The sequence below is a fragment of the Monodelphis domestica genome, chromosome 5 (assembly GCF_027887165.1).
Source record: "Monodelphis domestica isolate mMonDom1 chromosome 5, mMonDom1.pri, whole genome shotgun sequence".
Classification (NCBI taxonomy): domain Eukaryota; kingdom Metazoa; phylum Chordata; class Mammalia; order Didelphimorphia; family Didelphidae; genus Monodelphis; species Monodelphis domestica.
Genome location: NC_077231.1, coordinates 288,914,596 through 288,934,712, shown reverse-complemented (window position 1 = coordinate 288,934,712; position 20,117 = coordinate 288,914,596). Strand labels below are relative to the sequence as shown.

General features: G+C 40.5%; 1 protein-coding gene and 1 non-coding gene across 5 annotated transcripts in view; both read left to right on the top strand.

Annotated features, from left to right (window-relative positions):
• Nucleotides 1-20,117, top strand: part of DPH3 (diphthamide biosynthesis 3) — a 153,362-nt gene that overhangs the window by 1,124 nt on the left and 132,121 nt on the right. Inside the window, exons 2-4 of one of the 4 annotated variants that reach the window (XR_008912474.1) lie at nt 13,920-13,994; nt 15,276-15,392; nt 18,452-19,926. The exons of 2 other annotated variants lie outside the window; for them this stretch is intronic. Coding sequence is in view for 1 of the 2 variants with exons in the window: in XM_056800271.1 (XP_056656249.1) it covers nt 13,920-13,994; nt 15,276-15,341 (141 nt within the window). In the remaining variant the exon portion in view is untranslated. Of the gene's footprint in view, nt 1-13,919; nt 13,995-15,275; nt 19,927-20,117 lie in introns of those variants that run through there. One more of the 4 variants, XM_056800271.1, reaches the window with a different exon arrangement.
• On the top strand, nt 18,402-19,926 carry LOC100024181 (uncharacterized). Its single transcript, XR_008912475.1, has 2 exons — nt 18,402-18,530; nt 19,712-19,926. It is a non-coding gene; the product is annotated as an uncharacterized LOC100024181 (transcript).

Below are 20,117 nucleotides of genomic sequence, written 5' to 3'. Positions count from 1 at the left end.
TAATTGTAGAGATTTTCATTTCCATTCATGTCATTTCACCTCAGTTTATCCAGTTCTTAGCAGGTCTCAGGTTTCTATGAATCTATATCCCTTTGGTCAGTTTTTACATGCCAATAAGTAAGTCATTCTCATCCTCATCAACAAGCTTTTAAGTGTTTATTGTGGGTTAGGGGCTGAGGTAAATAAGAAAGTGAAAAACAGTCTCTGCCCTAAAGGAGCTCACATTCTTAAAAGTGTGATAATAAATAAATATGTATGTAGGCAGCTATATGTCAGGGTGAATAAAGTGCTGGCTTGAAGTCAAGAAGACCTAAGTGCAGGGGCAACTAGGTGGCTCAGTGAATAGAGAGCCAGATCCTGAGTTCAGATGTGACTGTGTGACCCTGGGCAAGTCTCTAAACCTCATTCACCTAGTCCCTCTCTGTGGGCAGGTGGCCAAGTCCCATTCTCCTCCCCACCAAGTTTGATACTAGAAAGACAAAGGACTGGTGGAGCTGCTCCCCTCCCCATGTCCACTGTGCCTTGTGACCTTTTTTTCCCATCACCCATCCCTCTGCCCAGCAGCCTAATGAGAGTGATTCCTCCTCCTCTTTGTGGAGTAAGGGGGAGGCAGAAGGCCCAGCACTGGTGCTGGGGGGGGGGGGGGGGGTGGGAGCAGGCCCAGCACTCCATCTCTGAAAGGTTCACCCCCTGGGTTTAGTTTATCGGACAATTCTGAAGGCTCTCTCTCCCACAGTGTTGGTTATTAACATTGTGTCCCCTGGTTTGATTGTAGCCTTTGAAAAAAGTTACAGTTTCTTTTTTCCTCTCCTAAACTGGTATAAGGAGAGTAGACCCAGGGCCAGGATTGGCCATGAGGAAGCTATAAACCTTTTCAATCCAATAAGTACTTACTACATTCGAAGCACCCTGCTAGGAACTGGGACACAAAGACCAAAAACAAACAAACAGAAAATTACTATAAGGGGACTAAGAAAAGTGTCCCATAGGAAATGGCACATTAGATGAATTTTAAAGGAAGGAACCAAAAGGCAGATGGGAAGAGGGAGTCCATTTGAGTCATGGAAGACAACTGCTTGTGCAAAGGCAAGAAGCTAGCTGCTAGATTGAATGCCAAAACAGAACTCTTTATTATGCCTCTAAACCCTCCCCCTCCTACCTTTCCTTTTACCATGGAGGGCAGTAATATATCCTCTTGGCTTCTTAGGCTTCCAGCCTGGGAGTCATCTAGGATTCTTCACCATCTCTTACCTTCCCTACCTAGCTGTCCTAACTAAGGTCTCTGTTTCACCTTTGCAACGTCTCTCAAATTTACATGTGCCCCCACTCCCACCCCTGCTTTTCTCCTGACGTTACCTTACTTGGGTATAATCTCTATCACCTCACATCTGAATTATTGCAATAATCATTATTTTTTGTCTTAGTATCAATTCTACAAGAAAAGAGTTGCAAGGGCTAGGTCAATGATGGTGAACCTATGGCATGCGTGCCAAAGGTGGCATGCAGAGTGCTTTCTGTAGGCACTTGGCTGCCCCTGCCCCGCAGCCCCAGTTCATTACTAGAAAGCCAAGGGGAATTGAGCAGAGCTTCTCTCTTCTTTCTCCCTTTATACCTTGCCTGATGGCATTTTTTCACATCACCTGCCCCTCTACCCAGCAGCCCAATGGGAGCACTTCCTCCCTCCTTTTTGTATGGGATAAGGGGGGAGCACTACATGTGGTGGTGGTGGTGGGGGAGCTGGCATGACATTCGGTCTGAGGGATGGAGGGGGAAGCCAGTACTCCACCTCTAAAAGGTTCGCCATCACTGACCTAGCTCTTCTCTTCAGCCTTTGGACTGATACTTAGTTTTGGATTGGTTCTAAGACAAAAGGTAAACATTTAAAAAGCAAAACCAAAAAAACCCCCAAAGACTTAAGTTCAATTCCTATCCCAAGTATGTGTATGCAGTGTGATCTAAGCAAGCCCCTTGACTTCTGAGCTTCAGTTTCCTCATCTGTAAAACTGATAAAAAGTACCTTCCTTACAGGGTTCCTGTAAAGGATCAAATGAGATAAAATTTGTAAAGCACCTTTTTCAAACTTAAATTGCTATACTGGGAGGTAATCTTCCAGGGAAGGTACTAGTAGTAGGGGAAAGGCATTAGGAAGGATTTGATCTGAGTCTTAAGGGAAGTCAGGAATCAGAGGGGAGGAGGAAAGAAAATATTTCACAATGGGAGACAGTCAGTGCAAAGGTATTATGATAGCCTGTAGAGTGTGGTGTGTCATGGGCAAGGAACAAATAGGCTAATAAAATGGATTGTAGATTTTGTGGGGGGAGAGTAGATGTAAGAAGGTGGGAAAGATAGGAAGGGGCCAGGTTTTTTAGGCCTTTAGATACTATAAAAGAATTTTCTTTTTTGTCCTGGAGGTTTAGCCCACTTTAGTTTATTGAAAATGTGTGTGTGTGTGTGTGTGTTGTGGGATGATATAGGCAAAACTACACTAAAGAAAAAATTTCTTTGGCAGCCAAACAGTGGAAAGATTGGAGTGGAAAGTTGAGGCAAAGAGATCAATTAGTAGGTTTTTGAGATAGTCTGGTCCAGAAGTAATGAGACCCTGAACAAAGGTGATGGCTGTAAGAGTAAGAGAAGAGATTATATACAAGAATTTTGTGAAGGTAGAAACAATAAAATGTAGCAGCAGATTAGATATGTGGGCTAAGTGAGAAGATGGTGGTGCCTTCAACAGTAATAAGGAAATTCAGGAGAAGGGAGGGTTTGGGAGAAAAGATGAGTTCTTTTTTGGATATATTAAGTTTGAGATGCCTATTGGACATCTACTTTAAGATGTCTAACTCATATTTAGTGATATAAGACAGGAACTGGGAAGAGAGACCTGAGTTGGATCCATGGAATCATCTTCATAGAGATGATAAATTGATGGGATTACCAAGTAAAAGTGGGGGAAAAGAAAAGCCCTGGACTAAGATGTGGGTGATGTGAAAGAGAGAAATGCCAAAAAATGAATGAAAAGACTGGCTTTTTGAAAAGCTATCTTAGAAAAAGATGAGATGGAACTCTGCTGCCATGGGGGATGGGATGGAACATTCCAACTAAGCTAAAAGGAGGAGCAGTTGAAAAGCTGCTGAGTTCTCTCCTTGGCAGTGAAGAGAGAAGGAACAAAATTCCTTACTGAGAAGATAACCTATATCCACTAAATCCTTTGCTGAGAAATAGAAGATCCAGGTTATATTATTAGGAGAGACTTTTCCCTTAGGGGAAGGAAAGAGCCTATCCTGCAGAAGATTGTGAATCTTAAACTGCTCAGACTATACCTGAGAAGATTTGGTTAAGCTATTCCCCATTTTTAACAATGGAGGTACTTGGTCAGGAATGTATTGAGAACTTTTAAATTTACTCCGCCCTACTCAGACTGTGCCTTAGGGGAAGATAAAGTTGCAAATTCCTGATTGAACAATGAAAAGGCCCCAATTCATTCTTATAGTGAAGCCAAGCCCTTAAGCTAAGTGGTCTATTTTTACATCTAATACAAAAGGGTGCTAAGTACCTATAAAGGTTCAATTTATCACTAAAAAGGTCATGCAAAAAAAGAGGTATGAAGTTTTAGTCTAACCAGAGAAGGTGAGAACCAAAGAAGAAGAGAACTAAGAATGGGCAGTCCTGGGAAAAAGCATCTACTGTGATTGGTAGATGTGAAAATTTAGGGGAGGTGACATAAGAGAAAATTTCTTTTAAAAGGAGAATTCAGTTCAGTTTGGAAGCTGAATTGGAGCTCTGAACTCAGTTCAGGAGTTCAGTGGAGGACTGGAGCTTGCTTGAAACAATCTTGTGATGAGTGATAAAGATTGTCTCTTTTCCTTAAGGCTCAGGCCATTTGGCCTAGGCCCTTTCTACTATTTTCTCTCTTCTCTCTCTCTTCCCGTAATTCCTTCATTTGTATTAATTAAAATCTCCATAAAACCCAGCTGACTTGGGTATTTTTATATTTGGGAATTTTCCCATGGCGATCATTTAATTTTAATATAAATCAAGACACTAAAAATTATCTTTACTGTTTGGCTGAAACCTTTACAGTTTTGACAGTTCACAGTCTTGGAAACCCACATATTTGCCTTACAAGATTCTACCTGGGGGTGGGGGAAGAAGTGGTGCTACCTTTTATCTGTTCCCTCTTTCTCAAGTATGTCAACACTTTGGTTCCTTCTTGATTTCCCCACTACTACAGTGAACACCCATATGTTAGTGATTGTGACGTGGATGAAGATCTAGCAAAGGAGACTGAGAAGAGATAGGAGGATAACCAGGAGAGAGCAATGTCAAGAGAGAGAAAAGGATAGTCAGAAGCCACAGAGATTTCAAGAAGGATTAAGACCAACAAAGGCCATGCAATTAAGAGATGATTGGTAGCTTTGGAGAAACAATTTTGGCTGAATGATAAGGTTGGGAGCCAGATTGCAATTTAGAAGAGAGTGACAAGAGAAGAAAGTAGAGGCCCCAAATATAGCTTTCTTCTGAAGAAGGGGAGAAGAGGTACATAGAACAATAGCTAGGCAAGAATGATGAGATCAAGTTTAAGAATGAGGGAGATGTGGAAATATATAGGCACCAGAGAAGGAGCCAGTAGTGTAAGAGTTAAATTAATATCCAATACTTGAAGAATTATTTTTAAAAGTTTATTATCTGAAAAAAATAGAACCATGTGACTTAAGTTTTCTACCTGCTCAAAATGCATGCTCTACCAAAGCCATCATAGGAAGAAAAGAGAGCTTAACATGAAACTCAGCCCATAACCACAGGAAGTGAGTGGGGTTCTGGGAATCGTAGTTTTTTAGGGTAACAGAGTCTAATTTCACAGTAGGTAGGGAGAGATTGGATAGGAGAGTGGGGATGATAGTGGGCTCAGTCTTCTGGGAAAAAAAAAAGACAGGAGCAGTGGTGATAGTATATGTAGAGGTGATGGCCTTGACAAGAAGGCCTATCTTTTCATCTGAGACTGGAATAGTGAAGGAAAGATGCCTGATCTATGTGTCTACAGTTTTTTATCTAGATAATCAGATGAAAAAGTTGTGGGAGGAGGTGCCTTGAGAGCCACAGAAAAGATTTGGAATAGCTGCTGTGTAGAGCTGGATTATGAATGCATTACCAAGGAATAGTATTGTTGCAATGAAGAGCCAAATAAAATGAAATATGTAAATTGTAGTTGACCAAGGCAGCTTGTTTGCATGATTTCCTCCCATGCACTGTTCAGGGGCATGTGAATAGGCATGAGGAAGAGATGGTGGGAATAATTTAAACTTGGGGCTTGGCAAAGCATGATCAATACTAGGAAAATGGGACAAGGGATTTGAGACTAGAGAATAATGTAAAGTTGTTTCATCAAGGATTTGAGATTGGGAAGAGAAGAGCAGATATCCAGTTTGAGGGTGGTAGTCTGGAACAGAGGATGGGGAAAGGACGACCAAAAAAAGGGCTAGACTTTGTAAGGCAATAGGGAAAGAAGAAATAATAAAAGATTATGGTCAGAAAGAATTTTCAGTTTGTGAATACATAAATGGAACATTAGGTGACATCTAGACCAAGGGTATGACATCTCTGGGTATAGCTAGGGTGGAGAGGAGCACAGGCCATAGGAATTAAGTAGATTTGAGGGACCAGGAAATTAGGGCAATGATATTCCATTATTCTCATATGCCATGATTTGTTAAGCCATTCCCCAATTGACGAGTACCCACTTTTATTTTAGTTATTTGCTACAACAAAACATGTCTGTAGAAATATTTTTGAGCACATGGGTTCTTTCCCTCTGTGTAGCAATGATCATGGTGGGCTAAAGGTAATTTATAGTATTATGGCATTATTCAAAATTATTTTCCACAATACTTGAATCAATTTATAGTTTTACCAACAGTTCATTAGTATGCCTGCTCTCTCAGCTTCCTTGTTCCTAATTTGCTTATAATACGACATTTTGTGTGTAGATTATATCTATTCAATTAGGGCTTATTGTGATGTTTGGTATGAGATGATAATCTGAACCTAATTTGTGCAAGAGAGAGTACTCCATAGTCCAGTAGTTTAACAGGGAATATATAGTTCAGTAAGTAGATGGTAGCCTTGGATTTTTTGGATACTCTGCTACTATGTTCATTTGCTTCTGAATCTTATGGACCTTCCTGTTCCACTAAACACTATTTTCTGGCCAATACCAAATAGTTTTGTTAATTTCTGCTTTGTTGTATGGTTTGAGATACAATCCTATTTGCCCCACTATTTTACATTGAGGTTCTTGATTGCTCCTGATAAATTTTCTTTCTAGCTCTGTAAAGTAACCCACTGCTAAATGCATAAATTAATTTAAGCAGTATTGTTTTTACTACAGTGGCAGTACACAGCCATGAATCCACATCTGTGATTTCTGTCTTCATCTCCAGAAAGTAGAGTTTGATAGATCTCATGGTCTAATTCCTAGGTGTCTTGTTGCTGGATGCACAAACATTTTATACATTTTGAAGTTTTTTATGGAATTCCTTTTTCCTCTTTCTGTACTTTAGTGATATGTAGAAAATCTGATTTGTGCAGATTTCTTTTCTATATCCTGCTACTTTGCTGAGAATATCTTTTCAATTTTTAGTTGAGTCTCAATCACATCATAGACAAAAAAGATCATTTGATTTCTTTGGGAGGAGTACTAATTCCTTCCTAGATCTAGAGTTGGAAGGGACCTCCAGGGCATCTGCTCCAAATCCTCTGTGTTACTGATTAGGTAACTGAACCTTGGGGCCAGTGTAACTTGCTCCTGATCAAAACAGCTGTGGAATATCTAAAGACCATATTCCAGTGATGGTGAACCTTTTAGAGACAGGCTGAAGTGCTGAGCCCTGCCCCTAACCCCCAGACCAAGTGCCATGCCTGCCTCTACCCCCTTATCCCAAATAGGTGAGGGAGAAAGAACTCACATTGGGCTCCTGGGTGGAGGGATGGGAGAAGTGAGGAATGTCCTTAGCAAGTGTAGAGAGGGGGAGAGGACTGGCCCAAGAACCTCGCTCCTCCAGCTCTGCCACCTGTGAGCCCTACTACCTTGCCCCCTTTGCTCTCCTATTGACTGCTGGACAGAGGGGTGGGGGATGTGAAAAAAATGTCATCAGGCATGATGGAGAGAGGAAGGGGAGTAGCTCCACCCCAGTCTTCTGCCTTTCTAGTAATTAACTCTTGGGGGAGAGGGCAGCAGAGTGCCCAAAGAGAGTACTCTGTGTGCCATAGGTTTGCCATCACTGCCACAATTCAGTCTTTTGGTCCCTTTGTAGCCACCTAACTGCCACTGTTATTTGACTTCTAAGAAGGATGTCAAAGAATTGTGGATAGGTTGTCCTGCCTTACTTTAGCTCTGATGTTCCTGGAAATAACCTCTGACATGTCTTCATTTTATATATATAGGTGACTCTTGGTTTTAGAGAAATACTATTGACTATGTTGAGGAAAGGTCCTTTTATTATCTTATATTAATTTTGTTAACAGAAATAGGTGATGTGTTTTGACATGAGTTTTTTTCTGATTCATTTGATGTTATGTTGTGGTTTTTATTATTGACACCATCTGTTACATTTATACTTTTGTAATATTGAACTACATCTTTAAAAAAAAATCTTTGTCATCTGAGACTGCTTTCAAGGGGTAGGAGAGGAGAGATACCAAGGAAAACTATGAAAATGTAAAAAGAAAAGATGTTAACTTTTTTTAAGCGGTGACTAAGAGGTCCTGTGGATAAAGAAAGGAAGTTGATTGATAAATGAAACCTTTCTAGTTGGACTTCTCAAGGTTTTTAACCATAAAAGGGACAATAGCTAGTGTAGATGGCTGGATCAAGGGATGCTTTTTTTTTTTGAGAATGAGAGGAGACATAGGTGTGTTTGTAGGCAGTTGAGGAAAGTCAGTGGACAGGGAAAGATTAAAAATAAATGAGAATGAGCAGCTAGGTAGCACAGTGGATGGAGCACCAGACTTATAGTTGGGAAGGATCTGGGTCCAATTGTGGCTTCAGACACTACCTAGCCATGTAAGTTACCCTGGGTAAGTCACTTAACCCCAATTGCCTAGCTGCTCTTCTGTCTTAGAATAGTTACTAAGGCAGAAGATAAGGATTTAAAAAGAAAGAAAAGAAATGAGAAAGATGGAATGATAGAGGAAGGGGCAATCTGATGGAGAGGACAGTGGGACCATTGGCCTTGGCAGGGAAAGGGGCCACTAAATCATGTAAGACTGGCAAAGGAGGAGATTGTAGCAAAAGGCATCTGGGTGATGAGAAATGAGGAGAGAAGAGAGAGCTCTCATCCAGTGGCCTCTGTTTTTTCCCTAAAATCCGAGGAATGGGACTCAACGCCAGGGTGGGAGCATTAGGTGTCATGGGAGGTTTGAGGAGGTTGGTTGGAAGAGGTTTGGGAAAAGTGCTATAGAGTGTGTATAGGAAAGTTATAAAAGGATTCCTGGCTAAGGGAAGATAGATATGCTGTGGGCCCCTTAGCATGGTTTGATGATCTTTTTCGACTTCCTTTAGCACCCTGAGAAAGGGAACAGAGGCAGGGTTTGGTGGAAGTGATCCAAGGACCAGGTTTGGCAGGGCAAGATCAGCAATGAAGCCAGGGCCCAAGGGCTTCTAGTAAAGAGGAAGATGAGGAGGGAAACTAGTTCAGCAAGGGGTCATGTGGGGAAGGAATACTGAGTATAGTTAAGTGTTAGAGAGAGAACTAAGGTATCCAGAGGATAGCGACCCCCCACGTGGGTCCTAGAACATCTATCTGTGGGAAAAGGGGGCCAAGGAAATGGGAGAATAATAATGACTCAAAGGCAGAAGTAGAAACACATGGGGAGTAAGAGGAACAAGAGGACAGGTGGGGAGCATCAACCCTCCATACTCCTATAGACAGTCGAGTCTGGACAATGGGAAGCTTCGGGGCGACTGCGGTGCTAGAAAAGGTGGGAGTCAACTCCTTGGTGCTTCCTATCACTGGGGTCGCAAGGAAACAGATACCGAGAAGTCAGAGCGGTAAGGGAGAGAGGAGAGAGGCAGCGAAGGCCGAAGGAAGGAGTCCGCGCTCGTCCCCGGGTCTTAGGAACGTCTACGGATCGTGACGTGGGTTTTTACATTGGTCCAATTGACAATGACAAGATCAAAGAGGTGGAGTTTAATCCATGCCGCGCTTTTGTAAATGAAGTCCGAGCCGGCAACGCCCTGATTCAAACCGCGCTATGTTAATGCCTTACTCCGAGCAGCGGCCGCGGCAGCGTGGTGTGTCCACGCCCAGCCCAAGAATTTGCCCGGCCTTTGCGAGTTCTGACCGTGTGTCTGGTAGTACGATACCAGTACATCAATCATACTTCCCAAATGCTAATATAATGTGCCCGGCATGTTACACAGAGATTGGAGGTTATGGTGATGCTGATGAAGAACAGTTCTGGGGTTGAAAGGGAGAGGTGGATTATGATCTTGGCAAGAGGGAATTTCATATGAAGTTGTAGTGCATTTTGGTGGCTGTGGTGAAGTGGAGGAGGAGGAGGCCATGGGAAATAAAGGAGTCAAGGAACGTGTGTGTGTGTGTGTGTGTGTGTGTGTTGAAATGCTCTAGTAGGAAGACAGGAGGTGAGTAGGAGAGAAAGACTGGGAGCCAGCCACTGAACTCATTGAGAAAAACTGGAGGGTGTCCTGGAGAGCTATAGACAACAGCTTACCCGAATATTAATTATGAGTTGTAAATAGGCATTTAGTTAAACCTCTGTGGGGGGAGGGAAGATAGAGACCCAGAAGAATAGAATGGCGTTTTCATTTTTAATTTCTATTTGTTCTGTGAGTATGGGTATTTTCATTTCATTTATTGTGTGGCTAAGAAGTGTCATAGATAAAGCTGGTATCAGGAAGACCCAAGATCAAATTCTACCATTGGCATTTATAGACCTCATTTTGTCCCAGTTTCCTCTTCTGTAAAATGGATATAGATAGCACCGATCGCCCAGGATTGTTGTGAAGATCAAGTGAAAAAATATTTGTAAAGTGCTTTGAAAACCTTAAAAGTACTATATAAATGCTAGCTATTATTGGCACATAATTGAGCAAAATAGTTTCCAGTTTTCTTTTTTGTTGTGAACTCTTTCATTTGCTATATTGTCAGTTTGGTTTTCCTCTCTTTTTTTGGGAACTGTTTAGCTAATAGCATTTTTATTAGTGTTTCAAAAGAACCACTGAGCGAATCTACTTGTATTAAATGTTATATTCCCCAGAGACCTCTACTGATCTCCACCTTTAAAGACATTTAAAACCAAGGATGAATTAAAGACAAAACTATAAAATTAAACAAAAATAATTCCTGATGCCAGCCTAGGACTTGCTCTTTTGCTGACTCTTCTCTCACTGGTACCAGTTAGATTTTACCTCTTACTGCAGATATTGGAACAAGGTCTCCTAGAGCCAGAGCAGGAGAAAGAAAGAAAAGACTGGATTCCATACAACCCATTTAGATTTGCTGTCACATAGCTCTCTGAATTAGTATGTAGTAACCTTTTGTCTGTTCTCAGAATGAAAAAGAGAATGCCCTCCTAAGACTTAGACATCAAGCCAGTGTATCCTGGTCAAAGGGAACCCTTTACAACTGGTTATAGGTTGTACGGTGCTGTATAACTCCAGATCTCCAAATATGGATCTAGAATGAGTGAAATGATGAAATGATGTACACAGACGGGGGTGGCAGCTTTTCATTTTTGTGCAGATAGGAAACATTCTGTCTTTGGCATGGATTCTCCTTTTGGGGGGAGTTTTAGAATAGTGATTAGTGGGGAGCACCTGCTTCTAGTTCTATACTCTGGGATAGTATTATTGAGGATATGAGAGGCTGGCTTTTAGGTTAAAAAAAAAAATCAGTTTGTGGGGGCAGCTGGGTAGCCCAGTGGATTGAGAATCCTAGAGACCTAGGCCTAGAGACAGGAGGTCCTAGGATCAAATCTGACCTCAGATACTTCTCAGCTATGTGACCCTGGGCAAGTCACTTAACCCCCCATTGCCTAGCCCTTACCACTCTTCTGCCTCTGCACCAGTACAAAGTATGGATTCCAAGATGGAAGGTAAGGGTTTTAAAAAAAAATCAGTTTATTAGGCTAGTAATAACCAATAAATCAATTGGCCAGTGACCTCTCTCAATGACTAAAGATAAGGAAGTCCCCTGGTACAGATCCATAAATAGACAATTTTGGGAACTTGTTTTTCAACTTCTCCCTTAGACATCCTATGACATCTCTAATTGGTGAATAACCAGTGAGAAGGTGGTCCATCAAAACTCTTTGGCCCCTCCCCAATCCCTGGGGGATAGTTGTTAGTCACAGATTGATATCCTGTTTCTCAACTTGGGGTGGGGGGGGGGGATTGAGTCCTTCCTGGTCAAGATTGACTTCTGTAGTGGTTCATAATGAGAAACTGAAGGACTTGATTGTGCCACAGGCAGGTGCATGTAGCATGAGTGGGTTCTGTTTACTGAAATAGGTAAAACCTAGTCTTCAAGCTCTTCCATCTGTGGAAGATTTTCCAGGGTGGGGCATTCCTTGAAGTTCTTAGGAAGGAAGGAATGAACACAAAGGTCAAGGAAATGATTTGAGCTTTTAATTTAGAAATAATTAAAGTAAAAATAAATGGAGGGCAGCTAGATGGCTCAGTAGATTGAGAGCTAGGTCTAGAGATGGGAAGTCCTAGGTTCAAATATAGCTTCAGAAGACTGGTAAATATGACATTAAAGGAAAATAATAAATGTTGGAGGGGATATGGCAAAATTGAGATAGCATTGCTAGTGGAGTTGTGAATCGATCCAACCATTCTGGAAGGCAATTTGGAATTGTGCCCAAAAGGCTTTAAAAGAATGTAAGCCCTTTGATCCAGCAACACCGCTAGTAGGTTTGTATCCCAAAGAGATAATTAAAAAAGGATTGTACAAAAACTATTCATAGCCATGCTTTCTGTGGTGGCAAAAAAATTGAAAATGAGGGAGTATCCCTCTATTGAGGAATGACTGAACAAATTATGGTATATGATGGTGATGGAATACTATTGTGCTATAAGGAACTGCTTGATTTCTATATGAATTGGAAAGACCACCATGAACTGAAACAGAGTGAAATAAGCAGAACCAGGAGAATATTGTACACAGAAACTGAAACATTGTGTAATGATCAAATGTAGTAGACTTTGCAACTAAAAGCAATGCAACAATCCAGGATAACCCTGAGAGATTTATGAAGAAGAATGCTATCCATATCAAGAGTAAGAACTGTGAGAGTAGAAATGCAGAGATTTATCACTTCTTTATTTGGATATGTGATTTGGGGTTTTGATTTTAAAAGATTATTACAAAAATGAATAATATAGAAATAGGTTTTGAGTGATACCACATTTATAATCTAGTGGAATTGATTGTTACTTGGGGGAGGGAGAGAAAATGAATCCTGTAACTATGGAAAAATACTTAAAAAGCAACCCAAATATGGCTTCAGACACTTTCTAGGTATGTGACCCTGGGTCAAGTCATTTGAGCACCATTGCCTAGCCCTTATCACTCTTCTGCCTTGGAACCAATACATAGTAATAATCCCCAAACAGAAATTGAGGGTTTTAATGAAAAGAAATATATAAATCCTCTCAAAGAGTATGGCAGTACAATGTTTTCTGATATACTCAAGAAGATATGAAATATTTGGGCCCTGATTGATGGCCACTTATCTGTGAAGTTATTGGGATAAAAGGGGAGAACACTCAAGCTGGATTTGGGGTGAAAGCAAAAAGCAAGGAAGATTTAACACTTAGAGGATATGTGCTAGTTATCTAAAAAGTATCAGAAGAACAGCTTTGAGTATTCTCTCATCTAAGGAAGTAGAAGCCTCCTAGAGGTGTTTATCCCAATTTATGGCAGGGAGAATAAATTTCTAATACACAAAGAACCAAACAAGCCGTGTGTGTGTGTGTGTGTGTGTGTGTGTGTGTGTGTGTGTGTGTAATAACAAACTGTTCATTCATTTGTATACCTCCAAGTGAGGACACTTGAAGCTATAGAATCCTAAAAAGGAATAAAACCTTCCCCTATAAAAAGATGTTCCCCAGTTCAGTAAAATATAGTATGGGATGTCTTACACCAATGAGAAGACATGATTAGATAGCAGTTTTAAAAAAGATTTTGAGGGTTTCAGAGGATTGCTAGCTCAATATGAATAAGAATATGACAACCCCTCACCCCCAATTTGATCAGAAAAGCATTCTGGCATACATTTGGTGCTTAAAATAGTTATTGACTGATTGCCTATCAGTGCAGAAAGGCTAGGCAGAGTTCTTCAGCTTTTTTGTATCTTAGTCCCCTGTGGCAGTGTCTGGTAAAGCCGATGGATCCTTTCTCAGAATAACTTTAATGTATAAAGTAAAATACATAGAATTTCAAAGGAAGTCAATTATAATGAAGTTCAATTTAAGAAAAAAGTTCTTGGATCCCAGGACTAGGGAGTCTTAAGTGGAAACAGAAGGGTTAAAGGATCTGCCCAGGCCCAGAGTGGGTGTGGACAGAGATAGAGGGGGTGACTGAGATAAAGGCTGGAGGAAAGGCCGGGGCTACCTGGGCTTGAAAGGTGCTGATGCTGATACCTGAGCCGGAGTGGTACTGAGGCACTCACAGCCTTCTCCCGCCCGGCGGCTGCCATGGCAACCGCCCTGGCGGCGGCGGCGCGGCGGCCGAGAAGCATGCGCAGAAGTACTCTCCGGGGTGGCTCCGGCAGGCCGGGGAAGCTTTGACGCAGTGCGGAGGTGGGCGGTTTGGCGCCAGGCTGCTGGGCTGCTGCTCTGCCGTACTGAGCTCTACTCTAAGCGGGAGTAGGGAAGTTACTATTATTTGGTTTTGTCATAGGAAGATTTGGAGAACGGGGAAGAGGTGGCCACCTGTCCCAGCTGCTCGCTAGTAATCAAGGTGATCTATGACCGAGTAAGTGTTTCTCCCTGGGGAGGTGGAGGGCTGGGAGGAAGGAAAAAGCCCCTTTTTTTTGCACTCGCTGTAAGCTCCCTCCCTGTTCTGCCAACTTGGGCTCTATCCTGGTGTTCGTAGTAAAAGCTGGGGCGCTCCAAAGGTGGGCACAATTGGCTGGGGTAGGAGGTGGAGGGAGAAGAGGAGAGAGCCTGATCTCCATCCTGGTCAGTCCTCAGATGGGAAGAGCCCAGTGACAGGGCAACTCTCTTAGCCTGTGATCAGGACTGTCCACAATCCATCCTTTCAGGAGAAAACAGAATTCAGGGGCGTTTCCTGACCAGTTTGCTACCTGAGTCCTAGATGAACCACTTTTTAATTAGTAATGGTTACACACTCAGGATTGGGAAACTGCATAGGTGGTAAAGATAATTTATTTAGCTGTCAGCATAAAATACTAAGCAGCTGGGGCTGTTGGCAACAGTTAGCAAAAATTAATTATTTTCATTTTCTTTTCCTGCCTTTTAAAACTTGCTAGTTGTTGGCAGAAAAAAAATATTTTTCGTGTGTAAATTAATGCTTATTATTTAAATATTATTAGGAAAGAAGGAGAGGGGAAAAGCCTGGGGGCTAGGGTTGGAAGGAAAATGGATAACTACAAATTGCAGAATGTTATGTTGAGATTCTGCCATAACTAGCCCAACAACATAGGCTAGATTGATGTACTGGAATATTGAACTAATGAGGCTTCACTATAACTAAAATTACATTTAATCTATTTTAAACTAAAATGGAAGAAATTGGGGGGAGGTAGTTGAATACATGTTTCAATTCTGTAGGTAATTTAAATGGTTATCCACAATTTACAGCTCTCATTGTAAAAAGATAAGTAATTAAGAGACCCTATTAAATTCATTTCAACAAACATAAGTGTCCATTATTGCCAAGCTAGACATTGATGATAAAAAGACAAAAACCCAAGTCTCTGTGCTCAGGGAGCTTACATTCTATTGCATGAGGTGTATATATATCTAAGGAGTAGTGGTTTGGAAATAAAGATGCAGGTGTATAGTTTTTCATTGTTGTTTTTAATAAAGGAGGGACTTTTAAAAATTAAATATGCATTGAACTGGAGGCTTCTTGAAATGGGTTTGAATTTTAGTGGGTGTTACAAAGTTTTTAATGAATTGGAAGCATTTTTAAAAGCCCAAGTTTGATAGTATTAAAAAATTTACATTTAATATTATGTATAAGAAGTGGTTTAAATACTTACTAGTTAATGCTATTGTCTCTTTTTCTTAGGATCAATTTATGTGTGGAGAAACAGTCTCTGTACCTCCGACCAGCAAAGAGTTAGTTAAGTGCTGAAGAAAGCTTTGAAAACTCAATTTATACCAAATAACCAAAGGATGTGCCCAGGTGGATATTAAACAGGAAATTGAGAACATCTGAATAACAAGAGGTTTTTTTTTTTTTTGCTTGCTTGCAGTGTATTGCAAAGCATAGCTTCTTTACATCAATAATCACGTTAATCTTAAAAATTAAGAACTGAATTGACAGAGGGGAACCAACATAGATTTTTATAATTGAACTTGAATCTTAATTTCAGTCAAAAATTTTCATTTCCCAAAATTCCAAAGAAGAATAATTTCAAATCAGCATATGATCATATAGTTTAATCATTTATCTGATAAAACCTGTTAACTTTGATATTTAGTCATTCCCAAGTATCATCTACCTCTGTAATCAGCAATAGGTACTGATGCTCATTTAATTGGCTTCAACAGTAAAAACTTTGTCAGTGGCTGAATTGTAATAGTGTAAGGTGTGTGCACTATCTTGTTTTCTGTCATATCCTAACTTCATAAAGTCAAAGGATGGATATGAAAAGGAAAATCAGTGACCTCTATCCTCAGAGGATAAAAGTCTTCTGTGTCTTGGATACTAGAAACAAGACTCAGTGTGAAATTGCAAGAGACCTTGGAGTTCTCATGTCATGTTTTATCAAAACTAAGAGGAGCATAAAAAGGCAAGCATTAGGGCTTGATGATAAGAATAACGTGGTGACCAAAGGGAAAAAAATGAAAGGTGCAAATCCTGTTGAGTCAGGAAGTGAACCAATTGATTGTTCCAAACCAGAGCCAATGGTGTCCCTCTGTCTGATCATTTTCTAAAAGTAAAAAGCCAATGAAATTACCCCAAGGAAGGTGACTTTGTATTTTTTGGTACCATTACAATATTGTGTCCACTGCATGTGAAAAGGTGAAGCATCTCCATTAACCATACCCATTGCTGAAGATCATCTTTAAATGTGAGAGAGGTCCATTCTGGATGCCAGCACTAGTAAGGACACATTAAGGGCAGATGCCATTTATGTGCCACCGAGTCAGATCCTAGTAGCCCTAAAAGAGGAAACTTGCTGTGAAGGGAGGAAAAAAGGCATGTGGACAGTCTTTGCTGCAGTGATGATAGTAGTGAGAAATGGAGCCATTTGTGGAGAAATTGGAAAATCCACAGTGGCTCCTGAAAGGCATGAATCATCTTCCCTGTGAATACTAAGTTAGCAAACATGCATTGATGACTAAAAAGTTATTTTGGTATTGACTTCTGCAATTAGAAAAATGGCTTGCCAGAGTAGCTATTTTGTTGCTCTTAAAAGTGCTATGCGTACCTACATTTAAATTAAAACATGTGCACATTCCTTTTCTGCTTGCCAGTCCTTCAAGTTACATGAGGTTAATAGACCAAGGAGAGATGGACTAAAAGTTGAGTCCCTGCAGCACTTGGTTACCTGGAGTGCCAAGGAAAGTAGCTGTTCTAGAAATATGGAAATGGAATATTCTTGGTGCAATGAGGAAGCTCCTGGCTGCCTGAGACCCAGTCTCATACTGAAAGCAAAGCTGGCTTGTTTAACACCAGTGATGGTTTGGACAAAAGGAGTGTTCAGACTAGAATGAGCTACAAAGAAAAATGGATTGTTCAATCAGTATTGATGGTTTTATAAATATGGGCTACCTCTGCTGATATTCTATCAACAAGGGACATCTTTAATGTGAAATTTGTTGTAGTATAAAGGAAGAAGAGAAAGAAGCTGCTTGAGCCCATGCATCCTGCAAGAAGAGAAGCTTGGGCAATATGAACAGTTATTGAATTTATGATAAATTATAGTGCTACAAGAAAGTCTATCTGCAGCATTGGGCAGAATTACTGAGTAGGGTCTGAACTATAGGAAAAAGTCCAAGTTCAATGCTGTATTTCTAATATAACCAGTTTCCAATTTAATAGTGAGAAGTTCTTGCCATTTGTTTCTTCTTTTGACTCCCTTCTCATAGGCTTTTTGTTTATTGCTTTTCCAGCCCTGGGACAGTAGAAGCCAAGCTGCCGATAGCCCAAGCAGTATCATTGTTTATAGACTTCACTATGCTCCCTAGTGCTGACCTGCCAGGGCCCTCCCCTGCAGCAGGTGGGATGAGGGCTCTGTGTATGACCTGGAGAAATTATAAAATGTGAAGTGTCCAAATGAGATGTATAAAAGCTGGCTGGAGCCCGAGTAGGATGAGGGACAGACTGAGTATGCTACAGTGAGGGAGTTTTGTGTCCAGATTGGTGTGATAGTATAGGAGCTCAAAGATGACTTTCCAGCTTTCACTTTTTTTTTTGAACAGTTAAGGATGCATCATCCATTACCCCTTATTCTTCCCTTTGGGGTCTTTGAATAGTATAATTGGGCAAAAGGGATGAAGAACATTGAATTGGAATGTCCTCCCTCTTAATTCAAAATTTCCTAAAAAAGAGGGTAGGGTGGATTTTACCTATGATCCTAGATAGTATGTGGCCATTTGAACTGAGGTGGATACTTACCTGCAAAGTTATAATTGGAGAGACCTTATTGGGTTTAGAGATTAAATGAAAATAAATTGAGAATCCAGAATGGTAAACAATACAGACTTGTCTTTCCCTGGGAGACCTGCCCCTAACTTGCCTGACATTTACTAGAAGGACAACTTTGGACAGTGAGGATCAAGGGCCCTCTGAGGAATGTACATATAGCTTTTCCCTTTGGAATTACACCAAGGAAATCTATGCTGCCATATATTCTATAGGGGAAGGGAAAATCAGTTCCTAATACATAAAGACCCTAACAGGTAGGGTGGGAAGGAAGGCCTTAATTCTGAATACAGTTGTGTATAAAAAGTTTGTATGCATGTATATATTCTCTAGCAGGCAATATTCATTTGCATTCCCCGGAGGAAGGATGGTACTTGGCAGTTATAAAATTCTTAAACATCCTTATCGACATCATGAGAGGTCAAAGAAACCACAGAGTAAATACTGTGAAGTGAATCCCAGCAGTTATATACAGTATGATGGTCCCTACAACATAGGTCCGGGGGGGGGGGGGTGTAGAATGGAGGCTGCAGAGTGGGAAACAGCATCTAGCAGCTGAATTATGGAGAAACTCATTGTTGTCATTGCAGAGTGGCTGTGGGGGTTCAGCCTAGTCTGAAGGCTAAGCCAGAAAGATCAGTGATGGGAGCTTTGGAATTTATTTCACAGGTACTAATAACAATAATAACTCACATTTGGGTAACACTTGTAGTTTGCAAAGGACTTGCCTCACATTTTATTCACTAATATGTTTTATTCTCTTGTACGTGTGTCAATCTGAGCATCTTTGTAAAGATGACATTTTAAATCTCCAAAACAAGTTCCAAATACTCTGCCCTTTCTACATATTTACATCCAGTATCCTAATGAGTGGGGAACTTAAGGTCTTAGGATTGATATTTGGGGAAGCAGTGTAGTATGTACACCATCCAATTTAAAGTCTTGGATATTGGTTCCAACTTTACTGATCAGCTGTGTGACATTTAAGCAAGTCTTCCAACCATCTAAGCTTCAGATTCCTCGTCTCTCAAATGAGTGGATTAGTTTGTATGGTTTTAAAATTTCTGCTTGGCTTGTTGTAATAGACCAGGATTCTGTGACTGCAGGCTTAGAATGAATGACATTAAATTGCTGAACTGAACCAAATTCAACTCAAATATTCAGGTTCTCTTTCATGGTAAATTAAACTTATTTTTTGAAAGTGGTTTGGTTTGAGAAATTAAATTTTTAAAAATTCCTTAAATTTCATGTAGCAATTATGTTTAATTGAAAAGGGCTAGATGAATCTGAGGATATGAATCCCATTGCCTACAGAAGTATCCCTAGACACAGCATCAGTGTGAGACTGAGAAGTATATTCTGTACGATTTTTTTGACCACCTTATTGATTGGGGTTTTGTTATCCTCCCATCTTCCATGCCCCTACCCAGAAGAGAAGTGTTTACTGTATTTCCTGAATTGCAACTGAGCTTGGTGTTCTATGTGTTTTTAAAAGTAGATTATATTGGTAGTCTTGTTAATAATAATAACTGACATTTATGTAGCACTTTAAAGTTTTTGATAGGAAGTGTGGCATAATGTACCCAGAAGTGACCTCAGAGATGGGGAGACCCAGGTTCTAGTCCCTTCTCCCTCTCTCCAAACCCCCCCCCCCCACCCCCCCACCCCCCATGACACTGGATGTGTGATTATGGCAAATCTTCATTAGAAAAGGGATTTTGGACTTGAGTTCTGCTTGTGCTTCTTGAATTTGAATCATGACCCTTCAAATGGAATCTACTTGAGTGTCAAAAAGTTTTTGGAATGGAATGAAAGTTCTTAATGTGTCTTATGTGTTGTTTTTCTTTTAGAGTTGAACTTTTTCATCAACACTCAAGATATCAACAAATTATGTATAGACTCTGTTAGGCCTTTGATCTGTCAGGTCTCCAGTATATATGGTTGGTTACACAGTGACAGTGCTTTTTTCACTATGACTTAATCTGTAAAGCTGTTATCATTGTCTCAACTCCAATATTGTACCAAGTCCATACTGTGCAATAAAAATGTGTGTCTAAATGCAAAACAGCTTGGTTGTTTTCATTGACTTCAAAAACAAACTTTGTTGATGACTTTTAGAATATGCCTTTTCCTACCCCTATAGGGAGTGATCTCTTATAACAAGGAAAAAGAATGAAGCTAAAATAATCGCCATGGAGACCTTGGCTGATAAAGCAAACAGTGTTTAATTGGAAAAGACTTCCACCTCTCTGCTGA